General features: G+C 33.9%; 1 protein-coding gene across 5 annotated transcripts in view; it reads right to left on the bottom strand.

The window, feature by feature from the left end:
• Positions 1 to 26,048, bottom strand: part of SSBP2 (single stranded DNA binding protein 2) — a gene marked incomplete at its 3' end in the record, with an annotated part of 298,632 nt that overhangs the window by 88,961 nt on the left and 183,623 nt on the right. For all 5 annotated transcript variants that reach the window (XM_079918569.1, XM_079918568.1, XM_079918566.1 and 2 more), the window contains exon 5: positions 1,211 to 1,300. In XM_079918569.1, the coding sequence (XP_079774695.1) occupies positions 1,211 to 1,300 (90 nt within the window). The remainder of the gene's footprint in view (positions 1 to 1,210; positions 1,301 to 26,048) is intronic.

Genomic DNA, 26,048 nt, shown 5'->3' on the forward strand with positions numbered 1-26,048 from the left:
TTTTTTATTCAATTGCTGTACTGTGGAAAATTACTTATAATTTTATTTCTCCATTTTCACATTTATAAAGTACATTGATCTACACTGAAATGATGGTATGTATTAATTAACAAATGATTATCAAGGACTCTGAAAATATAAAACACTAAAGTGACAAATTAGTTTATAAGTACCTGATGTAATTCATTAACAATATAGCATATAACATTAATTCCTTCCAACTGCAGTTTTTAACTCCTAAATTCTTCCTAATTTTCTCAAAGGGTGTTATAAAATTAACTATGGAGTTAAAAAAAAATAAACTTCAGAATCTATGTAGCTTTGGGTTAAAAAACTGTCAGATTTAAATGTGGATGCCATAGGGCTTCCCTGGTGGCGCAGTGGTTGAGAGTCCGCCTGCCGATGCAGGGGACACGGGTTCGTACCCCGGTCTGGGAGGATCCCACATGCCGCGGAGCGGCTGGGCCCGTGGGCCATGGCTGCTGAGCCTGCGTGTCTGGAGCCTGTGCTCCGCAACGGGAGAGGCCACAGCAGTGAGAGGCCCGCGTACCGCAAAAAAAAAAAAAAAAAAAAATGTAGATGCCATAAAATTGATGTAATTCTAAAATCATTATCATCTTTTGCTAAAATAAATGCGCTTGTTGCAAATTTAAAATACTAACATATGTATTTTAAAATCTGATTTTATATATGTTATATAATGATATTGATAAAAATTCCAGTTTAAAAGCCACAAAGATGATTCTCAAAATATTTTGTTATAGCCTATAATTTTGATAAATGAATAGGTTATGACTTAGCCATAATGTGAAAGTACAGCCAAATCTTGATTATCTTTAGTCTGTGGAGATATGGATGGCTTGGATAGTTAAAATCCATATATCATTCCAAAACCTCATCCATTAGCCTTTTCTCCCACCAAATCTTCACCACAGTTAGCTTAGCTAATTTGCATTTCAGCTACCTTTCTTTCTTACTTGCACAGTGAAATGGTAAAATATACGAATAAAAATTTGACAATAAAGAAAATATTGGAAGGAAGGGCTAATCTACATACAAGATAACCGGTCTCTGAATAATCAAGAGTTGGCTGCACAGCATTATGTTTACCTTAAGGATTAAAATAGCCTCATTCTCCTTCATATATTTCAATAAAATCGAACAGGAGTTCCTATGCCTTAACATTCCTAGTCAGAGTTTCTCTGAGTACCTGAAAGAACCCTGGTGGTACAGGACCTACTGGCATGCCATCTCCTGGGGGAATGTTTCCTAGCACTGGACTGGGAGCTGCTGCAGCACTCTGCAAAGAATAAAGGAGAAACAAACCTATATCATTACAGAGAAGGCACAGAACAAAAGACTGATGATAATAGACTGTAGGAAGGGAAGCTTTTCATTCCTGGGAACAAATATTGGTAATTTCCCCCACTCCAGAGGTAAACTAAGATGTAGCAGTTAGTTTAGGATATGACTAAGTTATTTGGTTTAAACAGGTCTCTTTAAACTTTTAGAACTCACAGAACTTTAATAAGATAGTATATTTGAGTAAAATGTAAAAGGCAAATAAAATGATAAAGTGATAGAAGTTTAAGTAAATGCTTTATTTTAAGGCACAGCCTTCTGAAATGGCAACATCAACAACAAATAGATAAATATTTAAGTAACAAGTTTGAAAATGGTGGTTGTAGGAGTTGGAAAAAAGAACTCTGTTTAGATTATGCTTTTCTCTGTCATAAATAAGTATAATTACTTCTCTGTCTATAGGTGGCAACACGCACATTATTCACTCTCTGATATACTATAATTGGTAGCCAAAATATAATTGATAGCAAAAAACAGGGTGGTGAGGATGAAAAAGTAATTAGGAGATTGAATAAGAGAAAGGAATTAGATTTGGAGAGATTAGTCTCAGATAAACAGATTATGAAAAAATCAGATTGAAAAATTCAAAGTCTACTTTACTTGCAAATTATTTCATGGAATCCTATGGCTTCATGAAATAGGAATATGAAAAACTTTGGTATAGGCTCTTTGTAGTCAAGTCAAGGTTTTAGATTTAACTCTTACATAGAGCAGTAATACATACAACTATTTTACAACCATGGATTTCATCCCTCAATCTCGTTAGACACATTACAAATACTAAGAACAGCCAAGAAGGGAGCAGAAATATGCTGAAGACAGGTCAGTATGAATTCAACAGTTCTGTTATGAAAAGAACTCAAAACAAATCCTGGATCTAGTGTATTTGTTGTACTTTTCTCACTTGTAGATCAGTTTATTCATTCATGAATTAATATTCCATTAGAAGATATAATATCTCAGTATATTTGTAGCATATATTTTCCGATATATAAATTGATAAAAACACTAAAACATGTTTATTCTATAGTAGTGGAAGTTATTATCACTGAAAGCCAATGATTTTAGTATTTCCTGAGGAAACCTAGATTTAAATGTGGTTATCTAAAATGTTGGCTACCTATGAATGCCAACATTCTAAACTTCTGATAAAGCATAGAAGTATAAAAGGAGAAATAATATTTCTTAGATATTAAGATGAAACATCAATCTATCATCCCATTTTAAGCAAAAACATGCAATTTCATTCAGTGTACATTAATTGAATACCTACCATTTGTCAGATGGCTCTATTTTGCGTTATAATATCAACACTCACGTTTTTAAAAAATGAAAGGCAAACTGTTTTTCATTTTAATTAAACTTGCATAAAATTTTAATACACAATGTTAGAGTAAGAGAAAAAGTTACCACCAAACATTTATCTTCTTTTAGTTTAAATACATATGGTTACAGGCAGATCTAGGAAGAAAGATTTGATCTACATCCTTTGACAGTCAATTATTTTAATGGGGAAGTTGCTCTTAGTACTGAAAGCTAGACATAGGATGTCACTATTGTTCTAATTAATTGCAGAATAGAAACTTGTTTTTGCAATAAAAAAGACTTACGTAAAAAGAGACAAGTTTGTAAAACACACTCACCTATGCTTTTATAGAAATGTATACTACAATGTTGAGCAGGTTTACAAAAACAAAACAGAATTCAGTGAATTGCTGCACCTCCTTAGTGTTGTTCACAGATGCTATTTCTCCTGCAATTCTTGTTGCCTGGCAAGTATAGCTACATAATTTCTAGTATAGAGCACGATGCTTTAGTTTTCTGGTGTAATAGTAATTTCTAGGCTTGGCCTAAGGACACAAATTGAAGTGAACAGAATACTAGTAATTATCCAGTTTATTTACCCAATACAAAGCACTGGTATAGAGCACTGCAGTCCAAACTTCACTTTGTGGATCACATTTTTGAACTAAATTATCCATCCATTCTTCTGGGATTTATTGACAAGGGATAATTCCCTCCTTTATTGTACTGTGTGGACTCAAGCTTAGAGTACCATTTGGTACACCATGTTGATCAATAACAAATACTAGTCTGATAATAAACACTGAAGAGTTACACTAAATGGTACTCTAAGTTTTGTAAAAGAGCATATTTCTCAAACTGCCTAACTTGCTCATTTATATACGGTAGCAATAATAAATAATACATGCTTTGAAACTGTAAGCTAAATAAGAATCAAGTTTTGGGGATTAGAGCTTAATGTAGATGGGAGAAGTACCACATTTCTTGGGTTTCATTGCTGGAATTTCTGAGACTTGTCTCAAGTTTACTTCTAACTCATGAGACAAATTTATCTCATGACTTGAGGATCCACAGAAAGTTGTTGCTGGCTCTAACTCATAAAGTATGTATAATATTATTCTGGGGGTTTGTGACTGAATTAAAAAAGGAGAGCAAATAATTTAATTATACTAAGAACTACTACAAAGCATTAGTTTTGCTGGATTTGTGTGAATTCCCATTAGAATACCATGGAAAATCCTTTATATATAATATATCCACAATTATTTAGGGTTGACTTTTTATATTCTCTCTCTTGTAAAAAAGAAAGACATATACATAATATGGCTGTAAAATACTTCTAACTAAACTGAATACATAAGACTTTGGAGCAATGTAAAAATATTAATTATCATTAAAAGTATTTTTTCTTTTTACTAGTTTACTTTGTATGCTTTTAACATATTCTTTCACATATGTATTTTCTAACTGCTCTTAAATCATTTACTTTGTCAAGTGACTTGAATTTCAAGGTTTTTTGGAAGTGAAAACTTTACTTTTAAAATATTTTCCCAAATCACTAATATAATTTTTACCTGCTTTTTATAAATACAGTATATTAAATTTGGTGTTTTCAAATGAACTAAATTATGGAACAATTATTTGCTTTTCCAGGGATATATTAAAATGAACTTTAAAGAGTCACCAGGAAATCTTTCTTCATGTTGCTATATATTTGTCTTTGTTTAAGTCTCCTCTCTTGGACTTTCTGTTTTTATATCTTTCTACCTATAAGAAGGCACAAGTCAATCTGTGCCCCTTCCTCTCTGTGTTATTTATTTTCTCTTGTATATATGGCCAGCACCATTTCCCATTTTGCCCCTTCTCTTAAATGCTATTATATAATAATTGAATTTTAATAATAACTTTTATTCTCTAATTCCCTATTTCTGAATTTAAAGAACAGAGATGTATACTGTTATTTTATATTTTCCTTCTTAAATAAAAATCTGAAATAAAAGCTAGAAGAGTTCTTATTTTGACCTTAGTTATTATCACTAGTGGCCTCTGGTAGAAAAAAAAAGTTGTATATACTTCTGTAAGGAGGTTTCAAAACAATAGGCATAAAATAAAATTTTGCTTAAAAATAAAATTAAGATGCAATTGATTAAAACATAATTAGCGTTTATCAAGATTCTACATATTAAATAACTAACAGTTTTAGTTACCAAGGATGGTACAGAACCAGCTGCCTAACTATACACTGGGGAATTTTCCACCAATTCCATTTGGTGGAAAAGGAAAAAATACCTTAAGTATATGTAAAATTGTGAAGGTAATAACAGAGGAACTAAAATAGTGATATCCTTATTAGAAATTGGAAGGAGGATTAAAGGTAAGAGTAGGTAGGAAGAGACCAGGCAGAGAATTATTTGTCTTTACTATTAACACACTTATACTATTTTTAAGTCAGATATAAGTATTTTTTAAGAAACATTTAAAATGGTCATACAGTAGACTCCCTTATCTGTGGAGATAGATTCCAAGACCTCTAATGGATGCATGAAACTGCAATAGTACTGAACTCTCTATATATTGTTTTTTCCTATACATACATAACTATGATAAAGTTTAATTTATAAATTAGGTACAGTAAGAGATTAACAATAACTAATAATAAAATAGAACGATTATAACAATATACTGTGATAAAAGTTATGTGAATGTGTTCTCTCTCCTTAATCAACTTCGTCACCTCTGCCAGAAATGCGGCAGCAGCTTCTTCAGCAGCCTTTCTAGTAATTTTTATATTTTCTGATCTATACCTATTCCTGCATCTGTGTAACCATCCCTTACTAGCAGTAAATGGCTTGGTGTCACTTGTTTCAGAGGATCTCTTGCTGAAGTCTCTGTAGAGGCTCGATATGCTTTCTGGCCCAACACAATGCTGTCAATCAGAACACGTTTTCTGTTCATGTCTCCCACCCACAAATTTTAATGCCTTTCCTACCTTAACTAGTGCTTAGCATGCACTGTGGGCATGACTTTTGCAGTCTGAGGTGTGAAAACTAGCACAGATTTCTTTTTCCTTTGTCACAATTTCACGGATAGAAGACTCCTTCTTACCATAGATCTTAGCAACCTCAGCATACGATTGCTTTTCTTTCCTTATTAAGTTGAGAACTTTCACCTTTTCACTTAAAGGAAGCCCTTTTCAGCTTCTCTTTGCCATATCTGAATTGCCTGCATCAGTACTATTGTGCTTTGGGGCCATTGTTAAGTAAAATAAGGGTGACTTGAACACAAGCACTGTGATACCACTACACTGTATCTGATAACCCAGACGGCTGCTAAGTGACTAATGGGTGGGTCAGGCTGGACAAAGGGATGATTCACGTCCCAGGCAGGATGTAGCAGGACATAGTGAGACTTCATCATGCGACTCAGAATGGTCCACATTTTAAAACTTATGAATTGTTTATTTCTGGAATCTTCCATTTAATTTTTTTCAAAACTTGGTTGACTGTGAGTAACTAAAACTGCAGAAATCAAAACCGTGGTTAATCAGGGCCCTGTAGTAGGTTTCCTGTCTTCACAATTTTAATGCAGAGCACAGTTAAATATTTTAGCTGTTGGTTGAAGACATGTTCTTTATTATACTAAGAAATATTTCTATGCCTAGTATTTTAAAAACAATTTTCAAAGATTAGGAATAATAAAAGAGACTTTGCCTTTTCATATTTGATGGGTATTATTTGGTTTTCTTTTTCTTTCTTTTTTTTTTTTTTTGCGGTACGTGGGCCTCTCACTGCTGCGGCCTCTCCCATTGCAGAGCACAGGCTCCGGACACACAGGCTCAGCGGCCATGGCTCATGGGCCCAGCTGCTCCGTGGCACGTGGGATCTTCCCGAACCGGGGCACGAACCCGTGTTCCCTGCATCGTCAGGCGGACTCTCAACCACTGAGCCACCAGGGAAGCCCCTGGTTTTCTTTGGGCAAAGACACTTTGCCTTTTCATATTTGATTGGTACCATTTGGTTTTTCTTTTGGGATATAAGTAATTATATATTGATAGTTTTCTTAAACCATCATTGTATTTATGAGATAAGTCATGCTTGATCATCATGGATGATCCTTTTAATAGGCTAATGAATTATATTAGCTAATATTTTATTTAGGATCTTTACATCTATATTCTAAATGAGACAGGTTTAGAAAATTCCTTGCTGGATTATTCAAATTTAAGCATTAGGATTATGCTACCTTCTCAAAATGGACTGGATTGTAAACTCTTTTATAATGCCCTGAAGAAATTTACATAATATGGTGTTTATCTACTTTGTAAAGTTAAAGAATATGCAGCGGGTAAAACTGCCTGAATACAAAGGCAATTTTGGAAGTAATTATGGCCATTATTCTTTTTATATTTTCTACTTCTATTTACTTCAATTCTGTTCACTTATATTTTTCCCAGAAAACTTCATTTCATTGAGATTTTTAGTTTTATTCATATACACACCACTTTCATATGCTTAAAAAGGTCCTCTGTAGCAGCTGTGAGAGACTGCCAGTAGACCACAAACATCTGTTTCCCTCTTCTTTTATGGTAATAGAACTGTAGCCAGAGACCTGGCAGCCCAGCTACACTACATTGCTCAGTCTCCCTTGCTCTCACCAAGAATTAGGCTCTTACTAATGTGAGCCGAAGAGGTATGCACCACTTCTAGACTGCCTCCTACTTTTTAACTGGAGATCTAATTTCTGTCATGCCTACAAAACCAATGTCCTGAACAATGGCAGAGCACCCACTAGCCTTAGTCTCTGGATGACTTGTGGAGCACAGCCTGCCCACCTGCCCTGGACTGCCTTACTGAACTGTTGGCACTAGACAGATGATGACTTGTTTTCTCTCTCCTAAATTGAATTAGTGTTCTCATCATTATCTTTGCCAGGAATTGTTCTATTAGTTCTCTTTCTTTTTCTGTTTAATTAATATGTTTTCTTCTTTAAAAAATTATCTCTATTTTCCTTTTTTGTAAAAAAGGTTTCGTTCATTTTCAAAATTCTTAATAGATTAGTAACTAATTTATTTTCTTTTTTTTAAATATAAAGAATATAAAACTGTAAATTTTGCTCTGAATTTACCTTTGATTGCATTTGCAAGGTTTGATGGTAGTGTTCATGATTTTTTTCCTAAATCATCCAATAGTATAATTTCGATTTCCCAAAGAGTTACTGGATATAACTGGAAACCAAAATTATACTGATTAGATGATTTAGAAAAAAACGAGGACACCAATATCAAACCTTGTAGATTTAACCAAAGATATACTTTAATTTACAAATGGTTGGAGGTTTTATTTTCCTTTTTAATTTCTAGCTTTCCCAATTGTGTCCAGGTAAGATATACTATACAACTTCTGTATTTAGGAATTTGTTGAATAATTTTTTGTGGTCTAATCAATGACCAATTTTCATAATTTCCCAGGGATATTTAATAAAATATCCATGTTCCTGCTCTACATTTTTATCCATTTGCATAATATCTTTATATTATCTCTAATTTTTGTCCCCTTGCTCTTTCAAATATATATAATACCCTATTATTGTTGCTTGTCCATTTCTCCTTTCTTTTTCATGTTTAATAATCACTGCCTTGAATCTATTTTGCCCAAAATTGAGATTGCAAACTCAGCTTTTTTGTGTGTTCATATATCAAATCATCTCCCGTCCATTTATTTTTAAACTTTATGCTGTATTTTATCTACCTGTTTCACTTGTTAGCAGAAAAGCACCCTCATATGCATCTAATGAGATGTCCTTGAAAATTAGAAAAAAGAAACTTTTTTTTATCTTAAGCTTTAAAGGTACCAACGTTAAGACAAACAATATCGTTTATGTTTCTTTATGAAAAATGAAGTTAGCTTTCTCTTCCTATTCTACATCTCCCTCTTCCATTTCCTAACCCTTATTATAAACATCTGGAGTTTTAGGCATAAACTTTTTGTTTTCATCGTCTCTGCTTTCAGTAATAATTTTTGACCTCTACATTCAGTTTTACAATTATACTTTCAGTATCAAAAACAACTCCAATTTTGTCTAGTTTTTTTTCCCATCAGTTTAAAACAGTAACATAACTGTGCTACTCACGAGTTTTAATTTTTATATACTTCTTAGTTGGCTAGAGGATGTATGAATATCATTTTCGAAATCCTTATATGTGCAAATGGCTTTTTTTGACTCTCATAAAAACTATAGACACCACCATTGTCCGGTATTTACTGTTCCAGAGAAGTCTGATGCCATCCTGATTTTTGTTCCTTGGGGTGTAATCTGTTTTTCTCTTCTAAAGATTTGAAGAATGTTTTCTTGATATTTATAATTCCCAAATGTTTCCATTCCATTTCTAGGTACTGATCTTTAAATTTCTTGCCTAGAGTGAGATGAACCTTTTCAATGATCATACGTAGGTTATTCTTTTCTAATGCTAGAAAGTTGGGGGGAGATCTTTTCAGTTAATAGATGTAAAGCAAAGATCTGGCAAACCTTAAAGGGTCATTCTTTGCAAATGTTTTTAGCAACTAAGTAAATAGTTATGATATTATTGATAACTTGGGAAATATGCTTAGGAATCTTGATAGGACAGGATTTTAATAGGTTATTAGTGGCATGGGAACCTGGTTGGTACACTTGTAGAAAGCACACTTCATGTATATATCATGTGCTATAAAAAAATTAATAAGTTTTAACTAAGTAATCCTTCTGTTCAGACACTATCCAAATATAAATCCTGAACTATGAGAAAAACAGTATGCATAAAATATGTTCACTGTCATATATTTATAGTAAGAAATATTCGAGGTAACCCCCAAATTCAGCAATAATGTAATATTTCTATAAATTGTAGCACATATAAAACATATATGTGTCTAAACATGATAGAACATGTTTCAACTATTAAAAATCAGTTACAGGTGGAATTATTTGGGAAACATAGGAGTTTATTTATGATATAGTGCTATGTAAAACATGCCAAATATAGAATTGGGTGTATGATTATAATTATGGAAATGGTAAAAAATAATCTACCAAAGATGGTGGGTGGATACATAAAATTAACTGTTAGAATGATATAACTGATTGATTTTTTAATAAAACATTCACACACTTTCTGAAGTTTCATATTTCTAATATAAATAAAAATTATTATAGATTAAAAATACACACTGCCAGTTTTGTCAATAGCTATAAAACAAGACCAAATGCTAACTTAAGACAAACCTAATCCCTAAAATTTAAGGTTAAATAAAATGCAAGTATTTCTAACTTAAAAAAAGAACTCTTATGTTAATAAGACATGAAACATTTTAATTTTCAGACCATGAAGAACCAGTTTTTCTATTTTGGAAAGTTAGATCCTAGAAGTAATCTAAAAATCACTTTCATTTATCCTGGGCATTTATTAGCATTGTCTTCACAAGTTCATTTTTAGAGCCAGAGCCACATGCTTCTATCCTAGCCCACTCCACTCAGTCACCCTCTTAGAGTCCAGAGAACCAGCATCACTGACTATTGTGTACTTTTAGGCTTGTTTTAGAAATATTTTATATGTGCTTTCACAAAAACAATTATCCAGAGTATAGTATTCAACCCTTTAGGCTTCCAAAACAGGGACAGACCCAGAAAGAGCATTAAAAACAAAATTATAAGTAGCCCCTGAGCTCCTAGAAACATAAAGTGTAAAAGAGTTGATCTAAGTATTACAGCTTGATGTTTGCCATGCAGAAGAAAAAGAGTGCTTTGATTGGCTGGTAAATTCTACAAAATGTTAACTTTTTCATATGAAAGCCAAGAAGCGTGGGAAATATGACAGGCAGCAGAAGCGAAGCAGCTACAGGTGCTAAAAAATGTTTTAAATGCAAGAGAAATGCAAAAAGACCCTGATAAACACAGTGATTATTTCATTCCTAAAGAAGACTTTAGCAGGCAGCCTTTAATTTAGTTGTTAATTTTCAAAACGGCAGTTTCATGGTTCAGAAATCAGGTTCCCTGAATTCTCTACTCAGCTTTAATCAGAAAAGGTAGATTATAAGAAAAAGGGCTAACAAATTGGTAGATTTAGTTAGGTGAGGGGTATTTGGTGTTCATTGTACTATTTTTAAACTCTCCTATAGGTTTGAAAATTTTCAAAATAACATGTAGAAAAAAATATAATTGAAATAAGCTAATGAAATTAGGCTCCAATCTGCAGTAATGTAGAGAAAAATTCAGCTTAAACAAGTGCTAAGACTGTACTTCCCAAGATGAATTTAGGGACTCTGCACTACCACATGAACTCTTCTCCACCTCCGTATTTTCAATAAATTAAATTTAAAAAGAAAGAAAGAAAGAAAAAGGGCTGACATAAAGAATTTGCTCTGGGACAATTAAGTTCTAGGTGATATCTTCACTTCTGTACATGCATCCCAAATATTAGGTACCTACTATGTTCTAAGATGCACAGATTCATTCTGATCACAAAGAATTTTGAAGCTAGTGCAATTACTCCTCAAAATTATGAGTTACTAAGGAAACTCATATAAATAGCATATAAAATTTTCTGTTTAAAAATGAAACAAAATGGGGATATTTAAGACACCATTTTTAGCATTCATATAAGTTCAGGGATCAAGAAGCACTTACTGTCTTCATATGAATTTCAGAGGTTGGGCAAATTGTTATTACAGCATTAAGCCTGCATTATGGCCACAAAGTCAAACTATAGGCCTATCTGTGAGCTTTTCCATTAAACACCCTCTCCCCACCCCAATCCACAAACTAACATTTTAGTCAAACATTTAATAAAAATAACCTTAAACAGTATTTCATAATACCATAGTTTAAAGGAAAAACAAGGAAAAGTTGTTAGAAATACTAGTGTTGTTACCCTCTTTCACAAGTTTTTAACAGTTATAGATTCTAGTCATTGCCCTACTTTTTCCTTTTTGACCTCAAAGATGGAAGCCTTTGTCTCTTTTCTACACTATTGATTCAGTATAAAAATCCCTAAGCTTCTAGTTGTTTGGGGTCTAGATATTCTTATTGGTAAGAGAAACTGGATAATCAGAATCATCCCTTGGCAAAAAATTGTTTTCCTCTGTGGTAGGCAGAATAGCCCCCCAAAGATATCCATGCCCTAATCCCTGGAGCCTGTGAATGTGGTGGTCTCTAGAATCTGAGAGCAGCCTCTGGCCGACTCCTACAACCACAAGGAACTGAATTCTACCAGCAACCTACATAAGTCTGAAAGTGGATTCTTCTCAGAGCCTTCTAGGAAGAACCCAGCAGGCCCAGACCTTGATTTCAGCCTGGTGAGACCTAGAGGAGAGAAAACAGCTTAGTCAACCCAGACTTCTGACCTTCAGAACTGTGAGATAATAAACTTTTAAGCTGCTAAATTTGTGGCAGTTTGTTAAGTTAGCAATAGAAAACTAATACACCCCTCCCCCAAAATTACTATTTCATTTTGAAGAACATTTTCCATGGGGCATCTAGAAACTAGGGAACTCTATGTGTCCTTAGAGGTTAGTGTACTTGCCCTGTTGCACAGTGCTTGTTTGCAAATACTATGATTTTGATTAAATCAACTGTCCTTCTGATTAAAAATAAACAAAAGTATCTCCCAGGTTTAACAAAGCTTACTTTTGTGGTATTCTTGGTCTCACAAATCTCACAAAATTTCCCTTCCACAGTTAAGAGTAGGGAAGCATAGTGAGAAGAATGGCACACGAAGCATCTTTTCTTCAGCTACAACTGCCTGCCGGGACTCTAACTCTGCCTTCTTCTTATCCACAAAGGAATAACTCCTTAACTATTAACTGAAGGCTCCACCCATCCCATCTAGATTCCAGCCAAGCTAGCTCCTAGGATAGGGAGAATACAAAGAGAACTGAAACCATAGTTTAGGATTCACCATCATGTCAACTTTTCTAATGGTCCCTGACCCAGTACACTGATTGAAAGAAACTAGGATCCAGCTTCAATCCTTGTACCAGAAAAAGGTCCATTTCTTACTTCCTTTTGCTGGGCTTTCAGTCCCAGTTCCCATCTAATTAGCATCTCATTGCCTTAGAAACAAGAGGAAAACATTCTATTGAGTTCTTTCCACATATTAATTCTGAGGGAGTACATTCTGCCACTGGACTTCCATTTCCACAGTCGAGTCATCAGTATTTGCAGTTGGATTCCCTTGACACCAACAGTTCATCCGTCTAGATCTCTACTCGTTATTTCTTGCCATGCCCCCTCCCCTACCCCCATGCATAGCTTTTTGCACCTGCAGAATATTCCCATTACTCATTCTCTAGTATCCTAATGATGACCATTTGCACATATCTAAGCCTGTTACCTCCTATCAGTCTCTAAGACCTCCAAGGCACATCTACTAACCTGTCCTGACCTCCTCTCAATGGTCTGCTGTGCACCCTCTCTCAATTGTTTCCTCTGTCATCTTACAATGGCTTTGTCTTAGAATCCAAGGCACGCTTATTCTGATTGCATGACCAAAGAAACTCTATTTAAGAAGTTCTTTTTTAAAACTTTGTCATAGAACAAATTACAGTCATGGAAGTATAGCTCTGTATCAATAGCAAGAATCATTGTAATTTTTGTTTGTGTATTTAATTTTTCCAGGGAGAAGATAACCATTATATACTCATCTTTTAAAAAGTCACATCCCTTATGAGTCAGTTAAAAAGTTTACACAAAAAAGGCACACCTTCTCTGAAATATCTTTTTCTCTTTTGTAATTTACAGCTTCTATAGGAAGAAATTTAAAGTCAGTAATTCTGAGTTTTTTCCTTTAACAGCATTGTTAGCATGGACCCGAAACAATATACACCTAATACAACAAATTTCTAAATGTTCTTAAATTTTACCTAGAATGAACAGTTCAAATATGCTTAAGCAGAAATTTTAATAGGTGTAAAAAAAGGAAATTTAAATTATTTCACTGCATCACAATATTTTAGGATGATTTCCATACAAAGATTAATTTTTAAAGCTTCAACATTTATCTCATATCCTCAAAAGTTGTTACTATGAATAAAAAGAGAACTTGAAAGTAACTTGAACAGAAATATTGTTTAGTTTTAAAAGGTGTTAGTTACTGTTTTCTTGAAAGTGGCATAACAGATGGATTATAAAAGTCACAAAATGAAAATAATAATAAGATAATAAATGAAAATATTTGTTTATATTGCCTCCAAACTAGAAACAGGGGCTAAGCCACTGAACCAGTTTTCTAAATCTTTATTAATATAAAGTATAACTTGGCTTAATTCTGCCACTGGGTTTGGAGGTATTTAATTGCGGCCACAGGCAAAACAACATGTTAGCACGTATAAACACACAGGTTAAGGGATACCTGCAAAGGGTGCTTTTATATCTGTGTAATGTTTTGGTAGGGAGATAATCTAAAAAATACCTATCAAAGATTCTAAAAATAGTACCTATAGGGCTTCCCTGGTGGTGCAGCAGTTGAGAGTCCGCCTGCCAATGCAGGGGACACGGGTTTGTGCCCCGGTCCGGGAGGATCCCACATGCCGCGGAGTGGCTGGGCCCGTGAGCCATGGCTGCTGAGCCTGCAGGTCCGGAGCCTGTGCTCCGCAACGGGAGAGGTCACAACAGTGAGGGGCCCGCGTACCGCAAAAAAAAAAAAAAAAAAAAAAGTACCTATATACAGTTAATTAGACTAAAAAATGAGAAATTCAGCAAATAACTGGTACTCTCTACTAAAACAGGGAAACAAAGGTAAAGAAAATCATGCTAAAGATTTACTTTAATTTAAAAAGTAAATCTCATGGGACAGTGGTTAAGATACATTTGGCCAAACTTGATCTACCATTTTTTTCTAACCTTCAACTGCAATGCTCTACAGTAATCACTGATGTTCACTGATATAAAATATGTAAGATATTTAGTTATCAGAAAAGGATGGTTAAGTACAGTTTCAACATAAAGAGCTAGTATGACTTCTTTTAAAAATAAAAATACGAAATCTTACATTACAAAGTGGTAGTAGGCTCTAGAGTATGCCAACACCCCTCAAAACATCTGAAATTCCTTTTAGGGAACTGTGTGCCTTCAGACACAGTACCACATTCTTTTGGATACTCTCAAGATAAGAAACTTTTATCCTTAAACAAGATAAAATTTGCTTTTTGGAAGCAGGCAAAATTCATTTGGTATAGTGTTTTGTAAATAGTGGTTAATAAGGATTAAAAAATTTGAATTAAAAATTTTTAATAGCCCTTCCACATAAAATGGCTTTGAATTCAATTGCAAAAATTTGAAGTGTTTAAAGTGATGACATGATTGAGACGTTTTAGGTTTATTTATATTTTTTAAATCAATTTTTTGACCTCATAATTTTCACTCATTAGTGCACTTGTTATCCAACAAATATTTGTGCCCACTACATGTCTGATACTATACCAAGTAGACCTTGTTCTTGTTCCTAGGAGCTTATGATCTTAGAGGGGGAAACAGACAATTACACACATATTTATTTACCAGAGTGATAAATGCTAGAAAAAGAAAGGAGGAGATGTACTTTAGAGGATTATAGAACATTTCCTAGAAGTAAAATTTAAGCAGAGAGCTGAAGAAAGTGTTGGTGATCAAGGGGCAAAAAAGAGAACGAAGTGAGAGAGTGGCATGGACTTATATACAATACCAAATGTAAAATACATAGCTAGTGGGAAGCAGCCGCATAGGACAGGGAGATCAGCTCGGTGCTTTGTGACCACCTAGAGGGGTGGGATAGGGAGGGTGGGAGAGAGATGCAAGAGGGACGGGATATGGGGATATATGTCTATGTATAGCTGATTCACTTTGTTATAAAGCAGAAACTAACACACCATTGTAAAGCAATTATACTCCAATAAAGATGTTAAAAAAAAAGTGAGGCAGCAGAATTAAATTATTACAAACTAAAAGAATTAAAAAGTAAAGACCTTAGGGTAGGCAGGGTAGTGACAGAGTATAAGAAATATTAAGGAAGGTCAGTGTGGCTGAATCAGTGATTCCAATGTGTGGTATGAGAGATGAATTTAACTTTATCATAGGACCAATACAAAGTCAACAAAGTGTTTTGAGAAAGAAGCACATGATCATCAGATCTATTGTTTTAAATAGGTAACTCTGATAGCCCCCTTGAGAAAATGAAATAGAGGGGGCAAGAGAAGATTCCTTCTGAAGTAGCATAGTGATATGTTGAGGTGTTTGGGCAGCAGTGGAGAAGAAATGTGAATGGATTCAAAATGTTTTAGGGCTTCCCTGGTGGCTCAGTGGTTGGGAGTCCGCCTGCTGATTCAGGGGACACGGGTTCATGCCTGGTCCGGGAAGATCCCACGTGCTGCGGAGCGGCTGGGCCCGTGAGCCATGGCCGCTGAGCCTGCGCGTCCGGAGCCTGTGCTCCGCAACGGGAGAGGACACAACAGTGAGAGGCCCGCGTACGGCAAAAAAAAAAAAAAAAAAAAAAAAAAAAATGTTTTAAGGTAAAAAAGTGTCAGGATTGATGAAGGCCAACAGAACAGGAGTAAGGAAGTAGGACATGTCATGGATGACCCAGATTTCTGGCATAAGCATCGCTAGGATGCAATGAGATAGGTAGCATTGGATGTGCATCAGATTTGGAGGGAAGAGTGCAAGGAGGGGAGGGGAGAAGCATCCGTTCAATTTAGAACGTGTAAGATATTCAGCAAGAACATTTATTTACTAACAACTGGGCCCTTAGGGAGTACTTCCAAAAAGGAAATTCCACACCCCCTAACTACTTTAACAATCTTACTGACCTTGAATTTTAAACCCACTTCTTTTCATTTAAGTCCTTCTTTTCCATTTTTCTTACATCACAGAGAAAACAACTGACCACTACCTTAGGCATGTACTTATAGCAATATATACCTTCATTAGCAAATGATGAATAAGAATTTATGGTTTCTGTAACTCTTGCATAAATTCTCTTGTAGTACCAACCATATTACATTGAGATTTTCTCTGTTCAGTGTGAAAATACTTAGCCCTATATGGTCAGACCTATTTTCCTCTCTTGTATACTCAGCGCTGAGCTGTGCCTGGAGTGTGGTCAGTAAAAAATGGCTGAACTGAATCCATGCTATTATGATGACATGCTTTGTTCTGGCTAAAGTAAGTGTTATGTCATTTACAGAATTAATAAATATCTTAAATCGAAACTAGCCCATGTTCTTTTATGTCAAGCAAGCATATCAAGTTCCTGGAAGACAAGTTGACAGAAGTCAATGTAGCTGGCACTTGCTTTGCTATTTTCTAAATAGGCTTGGACAGTTTTAAAGGACACTGAAGTGAAATAAATTATACAATCTTCATGTTAGCATTCACTGTAGGTGATGAACATGAATCAATGGTGCTATTACATGGGAAATGTCAACTTATTTTTAGCATCATTTCATCTGAATAGTAATTTGACTACTGTAAGATGACCACATAATTCATTTTCAAGATCAAGTTCTAATATATGGTTGCCAATCACATATCGCCATTAAGTTAACTTCATTTTAAACACCATTTTGAAAATGGATCCATAAAATAACCATTTATTTCATTGTGAAATCACTACTGGTGATTACTCACCTAGATAAGACTAGATGTTTTGTCTAAAAATAAAAAGCATCAGTAGATAAAAAGAGGATCTCAAGAATAAAAGGAATGATTTACAAGCAAGTTATAATGATCCTTAATGCATCTAGCAGTATATTTTTAAAATACATATAGCAAAACAGGATTACAAAATTACAAATCCATCATCACAGTGAGAGATTAAGAGACCTCTCAGAAACTGATATATTTAAACAAACTAAAACTTAGATTTGACCATAATTAACAAGCTTGATTTAATGGACATTTATAAGACCCAGCTCCCACAGATAGAAAATACATTTTTTTCCCAAACACTCTTAGGATATTCATAAAAAATTGATCATAAACTAGGCCACAAAGAGGCATAAAAAAGCCAAGAATATATATGATATAGATTATATTCTTTGAACACAATGCAATAAAATTTGAAATAAAACTTATTATTCCAAACTGTATACTTTTAGAAACTGAAAATACATACTTCTAAATATATAAAATCACAATGGAAAATTGTTTAGATTTGAACTACAAAAGCCCTCCATATCAAAACTTGTAAGGTATAGTTAAAGCAGTACTTAGAGAAAGTTCATAGCTTAAATATATATATTAGGTGATGGGAAAGGGTATAGAAATATTAGATGTTTTAGATTTATTACTGCACAGTAATAAATATAGGGAACTTATTTTTGCTCCATTTGAAATTTACAAACATATTTATTATGTTTCTTTTTTTTGTGTGTGTGTACGGTACGCGAGCCTCTCACTGTTGCGGCCTCTCGCGTTGCAGAACACAGGCTCCGGACGCGCAGGCTCAGTGGCCATGGCTCACGGGCCTAGCCGCACCGCGGCATGTGGCATCTTCCTGAACCGGGGCACGAACCCGTGTCCCCTGCATCGGCAGGCGGACTCTCAACCACTGCGCCACCAGGGAAGCCCATATTATGTTTCTATTTTAGACTTGGTACTTGAAAGATGTAGTTGAGTAAAGTGGCATGTAAGATTCTATTCTTAAGCTTATTGCAGAAAAGAAAAAGTAAGAAATAATTATTTAATAGTGTAAGGTAATGCATATAATCAAGTATAATATGTAATGGTAAAAACATAGCTATGGGGTAAAACCAACTATATTGTGTGCATTCTAACCCCCGAAATTGCATTGAAGTGGAAAGTAAAGAGAGATATAAGGAAACAAATACCATTTAGGTTGGGGAAGAAGTTTTCATAAACTGTATTGTATTTCATTGCCTTGGCAAAATACTACATATTGCTTATATGTTTGTGAGAAACATGGGTATTCATACCTAAGTTGAGGTACCACCACCTATCCCCCACACACTAACTCCCTGATGCAGCTCTGATAAGGTGATCCCCAGAGAAGTCTCAGTCCTTTTTGCAATATCCAGGAGACCAGTATCTCACCAAAGGCACAGGTAATTCAGAACACAGCTTATTATAAGTACTATAGGAACTCACATTAAGAGGAAAGCAACCAACCATTGGATTAACTTCACGGAAGATAATCATGGTTAAGCTGAATCTTGAAGGAAAGTTAATTGATAGAAAGGAATAAAAGTAAATAAATAAAAATTCAGCCCAGAATAAGAACATGGAAAAATGCACAAAGGAAGCAATGAACTACAGAGAAACTATAGAAGATAGGAAATTAGTCCCTCCCTGGTAATCAGGGGAAAAAAGAGTTGTATATATGAGCTAGGACCAGTTGCTGGGAATTCTGGGAAATATATCAAGATATATTTGATTTAATGAGTAACAGAGAGTTATTATATGTCTCAAAGATATGAAGCAACTCAGTAACATGATGATAGTGATATTTCTTTGGCAGTAAAAAGAGGAAAGAAGAACAAGTTAAAACTGAAAGCAGTGATACCAGTATTTAAAATAACCCAGGTTTTGGGACTTCCCTGGTGGCGCAGTAATTAAGAATCTGCCTGCCAATGGAGGGGACATGGTTTTGAGCCCTGGTCTGGGAAGATGCCACATGCTGCGGAGCAACTAAGTCCATGTGCCACAACTACTGAGCCTGTGCTCTAGAGCCCGTGAGCCACAACTACTCAAGCCTGAGCACCTAGAGCCCATGCTCCATGACAAGAGAAGCCCCCGCTTGCCGCAACTAGAGAAAGCCTGTGCGCAGCAATGAAGACCCAACACAGCCAAAAAAAAAAAAAAATTTATAAAAAAATAAAATTATCCAGGTTTTCAGCTGGAAAAGTGGATGGCAGAAATGGTGATACAAAGAACGAACACAGAAGAGAAGCCAGGAGAGAAACAATCAATTCAGGTTTCAGACAATATAGTACTATGGTTAAAAAAACAAAACAGAAGAACATGGATCCTGTGTGACACTGGTCAGTTACTGAAACTCTCAGAGCAATGGTTCCTACTTCAGAAAAAGTGCATAATAATAGTACCTATCATATAGATTTGTTGGAGGAATAATGAGTTAATGCATATAAAGCAGTTAAAATGATACCTGACACAAAGTAAGGGATCAGTAAATATTAGCTATTGTTTCTCTCATTATTTATTTCTAGTTTGAGTTGATATACAAGTAGAGGTGTTTGAGAGTCCAGTGGGAAAACACACAACTGTAACATGGATGAAAGAACAAAGCTGGATAAATATCTTTGGTATTTTTCCCATCCTCATTCCATTGCCATTGACAAAATTAAGTCTTCCCTCATCTTTTATAAAAGACTGTTACAATAGCCCCGTTTCTCTCCTGTTCCTTTCCCTTAGGTCCACATTTAAGGCTGCCAATAATCACCTTTTTATAAGAACAGATGTGCTCCTATCAATTCTTCATATGAAAACCTTAAAAAAAAAAAGAAGGTACCTCATGTCCTATAGGAGAAAGCCAATTACTTGGTATAGTGTAATGTATAAGTTACTATAATCATTTGAGTGTTTTTCTCTCATTTGAGTCAAAAAGTTCTCAGTTAAAGGAGCTTTGCCTTATCAATCACTAAATCTCCTGTGCCTAGGTGCACAGAAAGTGTTAAAGATATGTTCACTAAAAGCTACATAAATATATATAATGGTAATTTTATGGTGCTAAGCAAATATTGGCAAATATAGGCTCTCAAAAAAGAATTTTGAGGGAATAAACCAGAAAGGTTTAGAAGGCAAGAGAGGAGACAATTTCAAGTGGAATATTAAAAATGTTGAATGACACATTGATCAAAAGTTTTAGGAAAGGAAAAGATACTTTCACTTCAATTAAGACAATTAATTATGAACTTATATATCAAACACTGCAAATATAACTAAGACATGATTACAGCTCTAAAGGAATAAATATAGTGTAAAGTGGGAACTAGACACACTAATAAGAAAGAGAAATTCACAAAGAGTCCATCTGGGGAGTTTAGAGAAGTCTTCTTGGAAATTATTATTCTGAAGCTTAGTGTTGAAGTAAGAAAGAATTAACAAGGCAAAGAAATATAATTACAGTTAGGTTGTAGTGTGAAAGCTATAGTACAAGGTGTGAAGAAGGAAGGAAGTTGCTAGGAAATACAGGTAGTAGCTAAAGACTACTCATTTAAAAATCTTAGCTAAGAAGGACAGTTCAGAAATCATAAGGTAGTTTAAAGGAACAAGACAGTGAACTGGAGGTTTTATTTAGATGGGGAAAGTGTGCAAGAAAATGATAAATCAGGAGAGCAGGACCTCTAAGAGACGAAGAAATGAAATTTAAAGCATAGTTTAGAAAGGGAAGAAGTACCTCTCTTCTGAGACAGCAAGGAAGGACAAGATTATCATCATCTACTGGTAAAGAAAGTAGAAATTAGTTGAGGTGAAAGCAGTATATCATGACGTTCATTCCAGATGGTCTTGGTCCATCTTGGTCTTCTCTGTCAAAAAGGATATGAAGTTATCGGCTATTTTGAGAGAAGCTGAAATTGAGCACATTTGGAAAGGAGCTATTTGAAACAGTTGCTATAAAAAGTAAGCTGTCAACTAATGAGTGAAGAGTAGTATTTCCAGGAGTATAGAGGGCCAAGATTATGTTGGGAATGTACATCTGAAAGGACAAAGTCTGTTTGATAAAAAGAATGTTCCTTAATACAAGGGAAGAAGTGATAATACAAAGACAAATCTGAAAAATTAATAGGGAACTCTGTAAAGTAGTACTCATTAATTTTTGCTTTAAAATGACATCTTCAAACTACAACCTTCCTAGTTCAAAATTCTGGTAATTGATTAATCAATGATGTGCACAGTCCAAATCAGCAATAATTTTCTAAGTTTGAGCTTTTTTTTCTTAAGGAAAAGCATATTTCAGATATTGTAACCTCTAGAGCATCACTAAAAAAAGTAAAATAAAGAAGTATACCTAACAGCGGAGATAAAATGGAATATCAAAAACTAAATACTAAAAAAATCAGAAAAAAAGTCAAATGTAAAGGAAAAGAAGAACAAAGATTAGATGGGACAAATAGAAAACAAGATAGTAGACAACCCCAAAATACAGATCATTACACTAAATGTAAGTGGTCTAAACACTGCAATGAAAAGACATAGATTTCAGAGTGGGTAATAAAACAAGATCCGAACATGCTATTCCAAGAAACACACTTTATATATAAAGATACATATAAGTTAAAAGTAAAGGCATAGAAAAGGACTTACCTTCAAAGATTGTAAGAAAGCTGGAGTATCTATATAAATATCAGATAGATTAGACTTCAGCACAAGGAATATCAGAGATAAAGAGGAACAGTTTTATAATAATAAGAGTAAATGGACCAAAAAGACAAAACAATCCTAAAGGTACAAGCACCTAGTTAATGAGCTTCAAAATGCAAGAAACAAAGATTGTCAGAACTGAAAAGAGAAATAGACAAGCTCACAATTATAGGTAGATAGAAATTTTAACATTTCTCAATGTTTGATAGAATAGGTACAGAGAAAATCATAAGGCTATAAAGGAATAGAATAAATCTGTAAGTCTACTAAATTTAATTGAATATAAAATACTACACTCAACAATAGTAGAATACACATTCTTTTCAATGTGTACTCTTGAAGCATTCACCAAAATAGACCATATGCTGAGCCATAAAACAAGTCTCAATAAATTTTAAAAGAAAACATACAACATATGTTATCTGACAGCAATGAAATTGAATTAGTAATTAAAAACAAAAAGTTATTAAAAAAAACTCCATACATTTAGAAATTAATATTCTTCTAAATAATATAAGCATAAAAGAAGAAATTACATGAGAAATTAGAAAATATTTTATACTGATTGATAATAAAAATAGAATATATACAAATTTGTGGATGTAGCTAAAGCAGTGCTATAGAGTTAATGTATTCATTAAATATTAAATAAGAAAAGAAGATTTAAAATCAATGACCAGGGCTTCCCTGGTGGCGCAGTGGTTGAGAATCTGCCTGCCAATGTGGTGGACACGGGTTTGAGCCCTAGTCTGGGAGGATCCCACATGCTGTGGAGCAACTAGGCCCGTGCGCCACAGCTACTGAGCCTGTGCGTCTGGAGCCTGTGCTCCACAACAGGAGAGGCCACGACAGTGAGAAGCCCGCACACCACAATGAAGAGTGGCCCCCGCTCGCTGCAACTAGAGAAAGCCCTCGCACAGAAATGAAGACCCAACACAGCCAAAGATAAATAAATAAATAAATAAATTTAAAATCAATGACCAAAACTTCCATGTTAAAAAGCTAGAGAAACAAGGGCAAATTAATGCCAAAGTATGCAGAGGAAGGAAACAGTGAAGACAAAAGCAGAAATCAATAAAGTAGAATATTTTTAAAAAGAAAATATAACCAAAAGCAGGTTCTTTGAAAATTCAATAAAATTGATAAACCAGACTCAAGAAAGTAGAGAAGACATAAGTCACCCTTACCAAAGTATAGTAATAGTTATCTTACTGACATGAAAAGGGAATATTATGAATAACTGTATGCCAATAAATTTGATAACACAGAAGAAATGAACAAACACCTTGAGAGAAAAAAATGACCACAACTGACCTTAAAAAAAATAGAAAATCTAAATATCTCTACATCTAATACATAAACTGAATTCTTAAAAACATTTCCACCAACAAAATTCTAGACCTGCATAAAAAGATCAAGTACACAGGAGGCTTCCAAAAAGTACCTAGAATAAATAAATTTAGTATGATCAAAGGATATAAGGTCAATATACAAAAACTGATTAAATTTCAATATGCTATGAACTGATAATCGCAAAATAAAATTTAAAAAACATCAACAATCACATCAAAAAAATAAGTACTTAGGATAAACAGAACAAAATAGGTTTAAGATCTGTACAGTGAAAACTACAAAATACTGCTCAGAGAAATTGAAGACTTAAAGAGATGTGACATGTTCATGGAATAGAAGACTCTATATTTTCAAGATATCAACTTACCCCAAATTGAGCTATAGATGCAATCCCAAATCAAAACCACAGCAGGTTTTTTATGTAAAATTGATGGGTTAATTCTAAAGTTTATACGGAAATGTAAAAAAATTAGAATAGCCAAAGAAATTGGGGGTGGGGGGGAGAACAAAGTTAGAAGACTCACACTAAGTGATTTCAAGACTCCCTATATAGCTACAGTAATCAAGATGATGTGGTATTGTGTAAGAACAGATATTTAGATCAACTGGACAAAACAGAGGCCACAAATAGCTTCAAAGTTGAATGGTAATTTGATTTCTGACAAAGATGCCAAAGTAGCTCAATAGGGGAAGGACGGTCTTCAACAAATTTTGAGTAATTAATCTTAAACTCTCTTTACCTCAGTTTCTTCATTTAAAAAGTAGGAATAACTAAGAGTATCTATCTCAATTATGTTAGTTTTAATGAAAATTAAATGATTTACTATATGAAGTGCTTGGACTTTTGGGCCTGGCACATATTAAATGTTCATCTAGTCAATAAATTTGTATCTTTAAGTGGAAAGTAGGTGGGAAAACTACAAAAATTGCCTAGAAAAATGATTCTAGGATGACACTTTTACATGAAATAAAAATTAAGGCAAACATGAAATTTTGTTTCTTTGTAAGATTTAGAAAATTGTCTTAATTTTTGTGTGTGTCTGTTGTTGGGGTTCTTTGCCACTGTTATCTTTTTATTGAAGTATAATTAATTTACAGTATTATATTATTTTCAGATGTACAGTACAGTGATTCAGCATTTTTACAGATACTAATTATTAGTTATTAATAACTAATAATGTATTGCATTAATATACTCCATTATTAGTTATTACAAGATAATGGCTATAATTCCCTGTGCTATACAATATATCCTTGTTGCTTATCTATTTTATACATAGTTTTATTTCTTAATCCCATTTTACTAATTTGTCCCTTCTCCCTTCCCTCTCCCCTTTGGTAACTACAAGTTTGTTTTGTATACCTGTGAGTCTCTTTCGGTTCTGCATATATATATTCATTTTTATTGTTTTTTAGATTCCCCATATAAGTGCTATCATACATAGTTGTCTTTCTCTGTCTGACTTATTACACTAACCATAATATTCTCTAGGTCCATCCACATTGCTGCAAGTGGCAGAATTTCATTCATTTTTATGACTAAGTAAGAACTGTCTTAATTTTTAAAGCTTTACCTATGTGTTTAATTCTAACACAGGACAGGAAAAACTATCTTATTTTCAAAAATTGTGGTATTATTGTAGCACTGATATCTGTTCTAGAAAAGATTAGATTCATTTTCTGAAAGGAATTTTTAAAAATTGAAAATTTTCAATTGTCAACTTTCTCTAAAGAAATGATGGGTTGAAATTAATATCTTGAACATGTTCCAATCTCACTGGGCTTTGCTGACTTTATTTGTTAATAAATAAATCAAAGTTGTATTATGAAATTTTTAAGATCAACACCTACATGTTATTTACCCAAAAATATTCTTAACTATCAATGTATTTATTTCTCTTTTCACTGAAGGTTGGATAAAGGACAATGCTGATGAGATCTACGTTTTCAGAAACTAGGCCATAAATGACATCATTAACTCTAGGCAGATATTTTGAAATGTCAGTGATCACCATGAGAATCAGAAGGCAGCCTATTTAGGGATTAAAATTTAGGGATAAATTAGGAGTTTGGGATTAACAGATAGATACTAGTATATATAAAACAGATAAACAACAAGGACCTACTGTATAGCACAGGGAACTATATTCGGGATATTGTAATAACCTATAATGGAAAAGAATTTAAAAAGAATATATACATATATATAATATATAAATGTTATATGTATAACTGAATCACTTTGCTGTACATCTGAAACTAACAGAACATTGTATATCAACTATACTTCAATAATAAAAAATCATCATCACTACTTATATGACTCAAAAAGCAGGGCATTGAGTCCTTTCAATATCAAGGGTTATATGTGTTTGTTCTCTTCAATTTTACATGCTTTATTCTAAAAATAGTAGGAATTCAATAAGTATTCGGTGGATGGAAGAATAAATGAACATATTTTATGGCTTATCATATCTATCCTTGAGAACAGATGATGTGTACCTGAGAAGAATGTATTTTTTCCTTTTGTTGGTTGGAATGTCCTATATATACACCTCAGGTTAATCTGGCCTAAAGTATGGTTAATGTAAACATTTCCTTATTTTTTAACTGCATCTATCTGTTGCTGGAAGAGGAATACTGAAATCCTCTACTATTAGTATTTGATATATTTAGGTGCT

The sequence above is a fragment of the Stenella coeruleoalba genome, assembly GCF_951394435.1.
Source record: "Stenella coeruleoalba genome assembly, chromosome: 3".
Taxonomy (NCBI): Eukaryota; Metazoa; Chordata; class Mammalia; order Artiodactyla; family Delphinidae; genus Stenella; species Stenella coeruleoalba.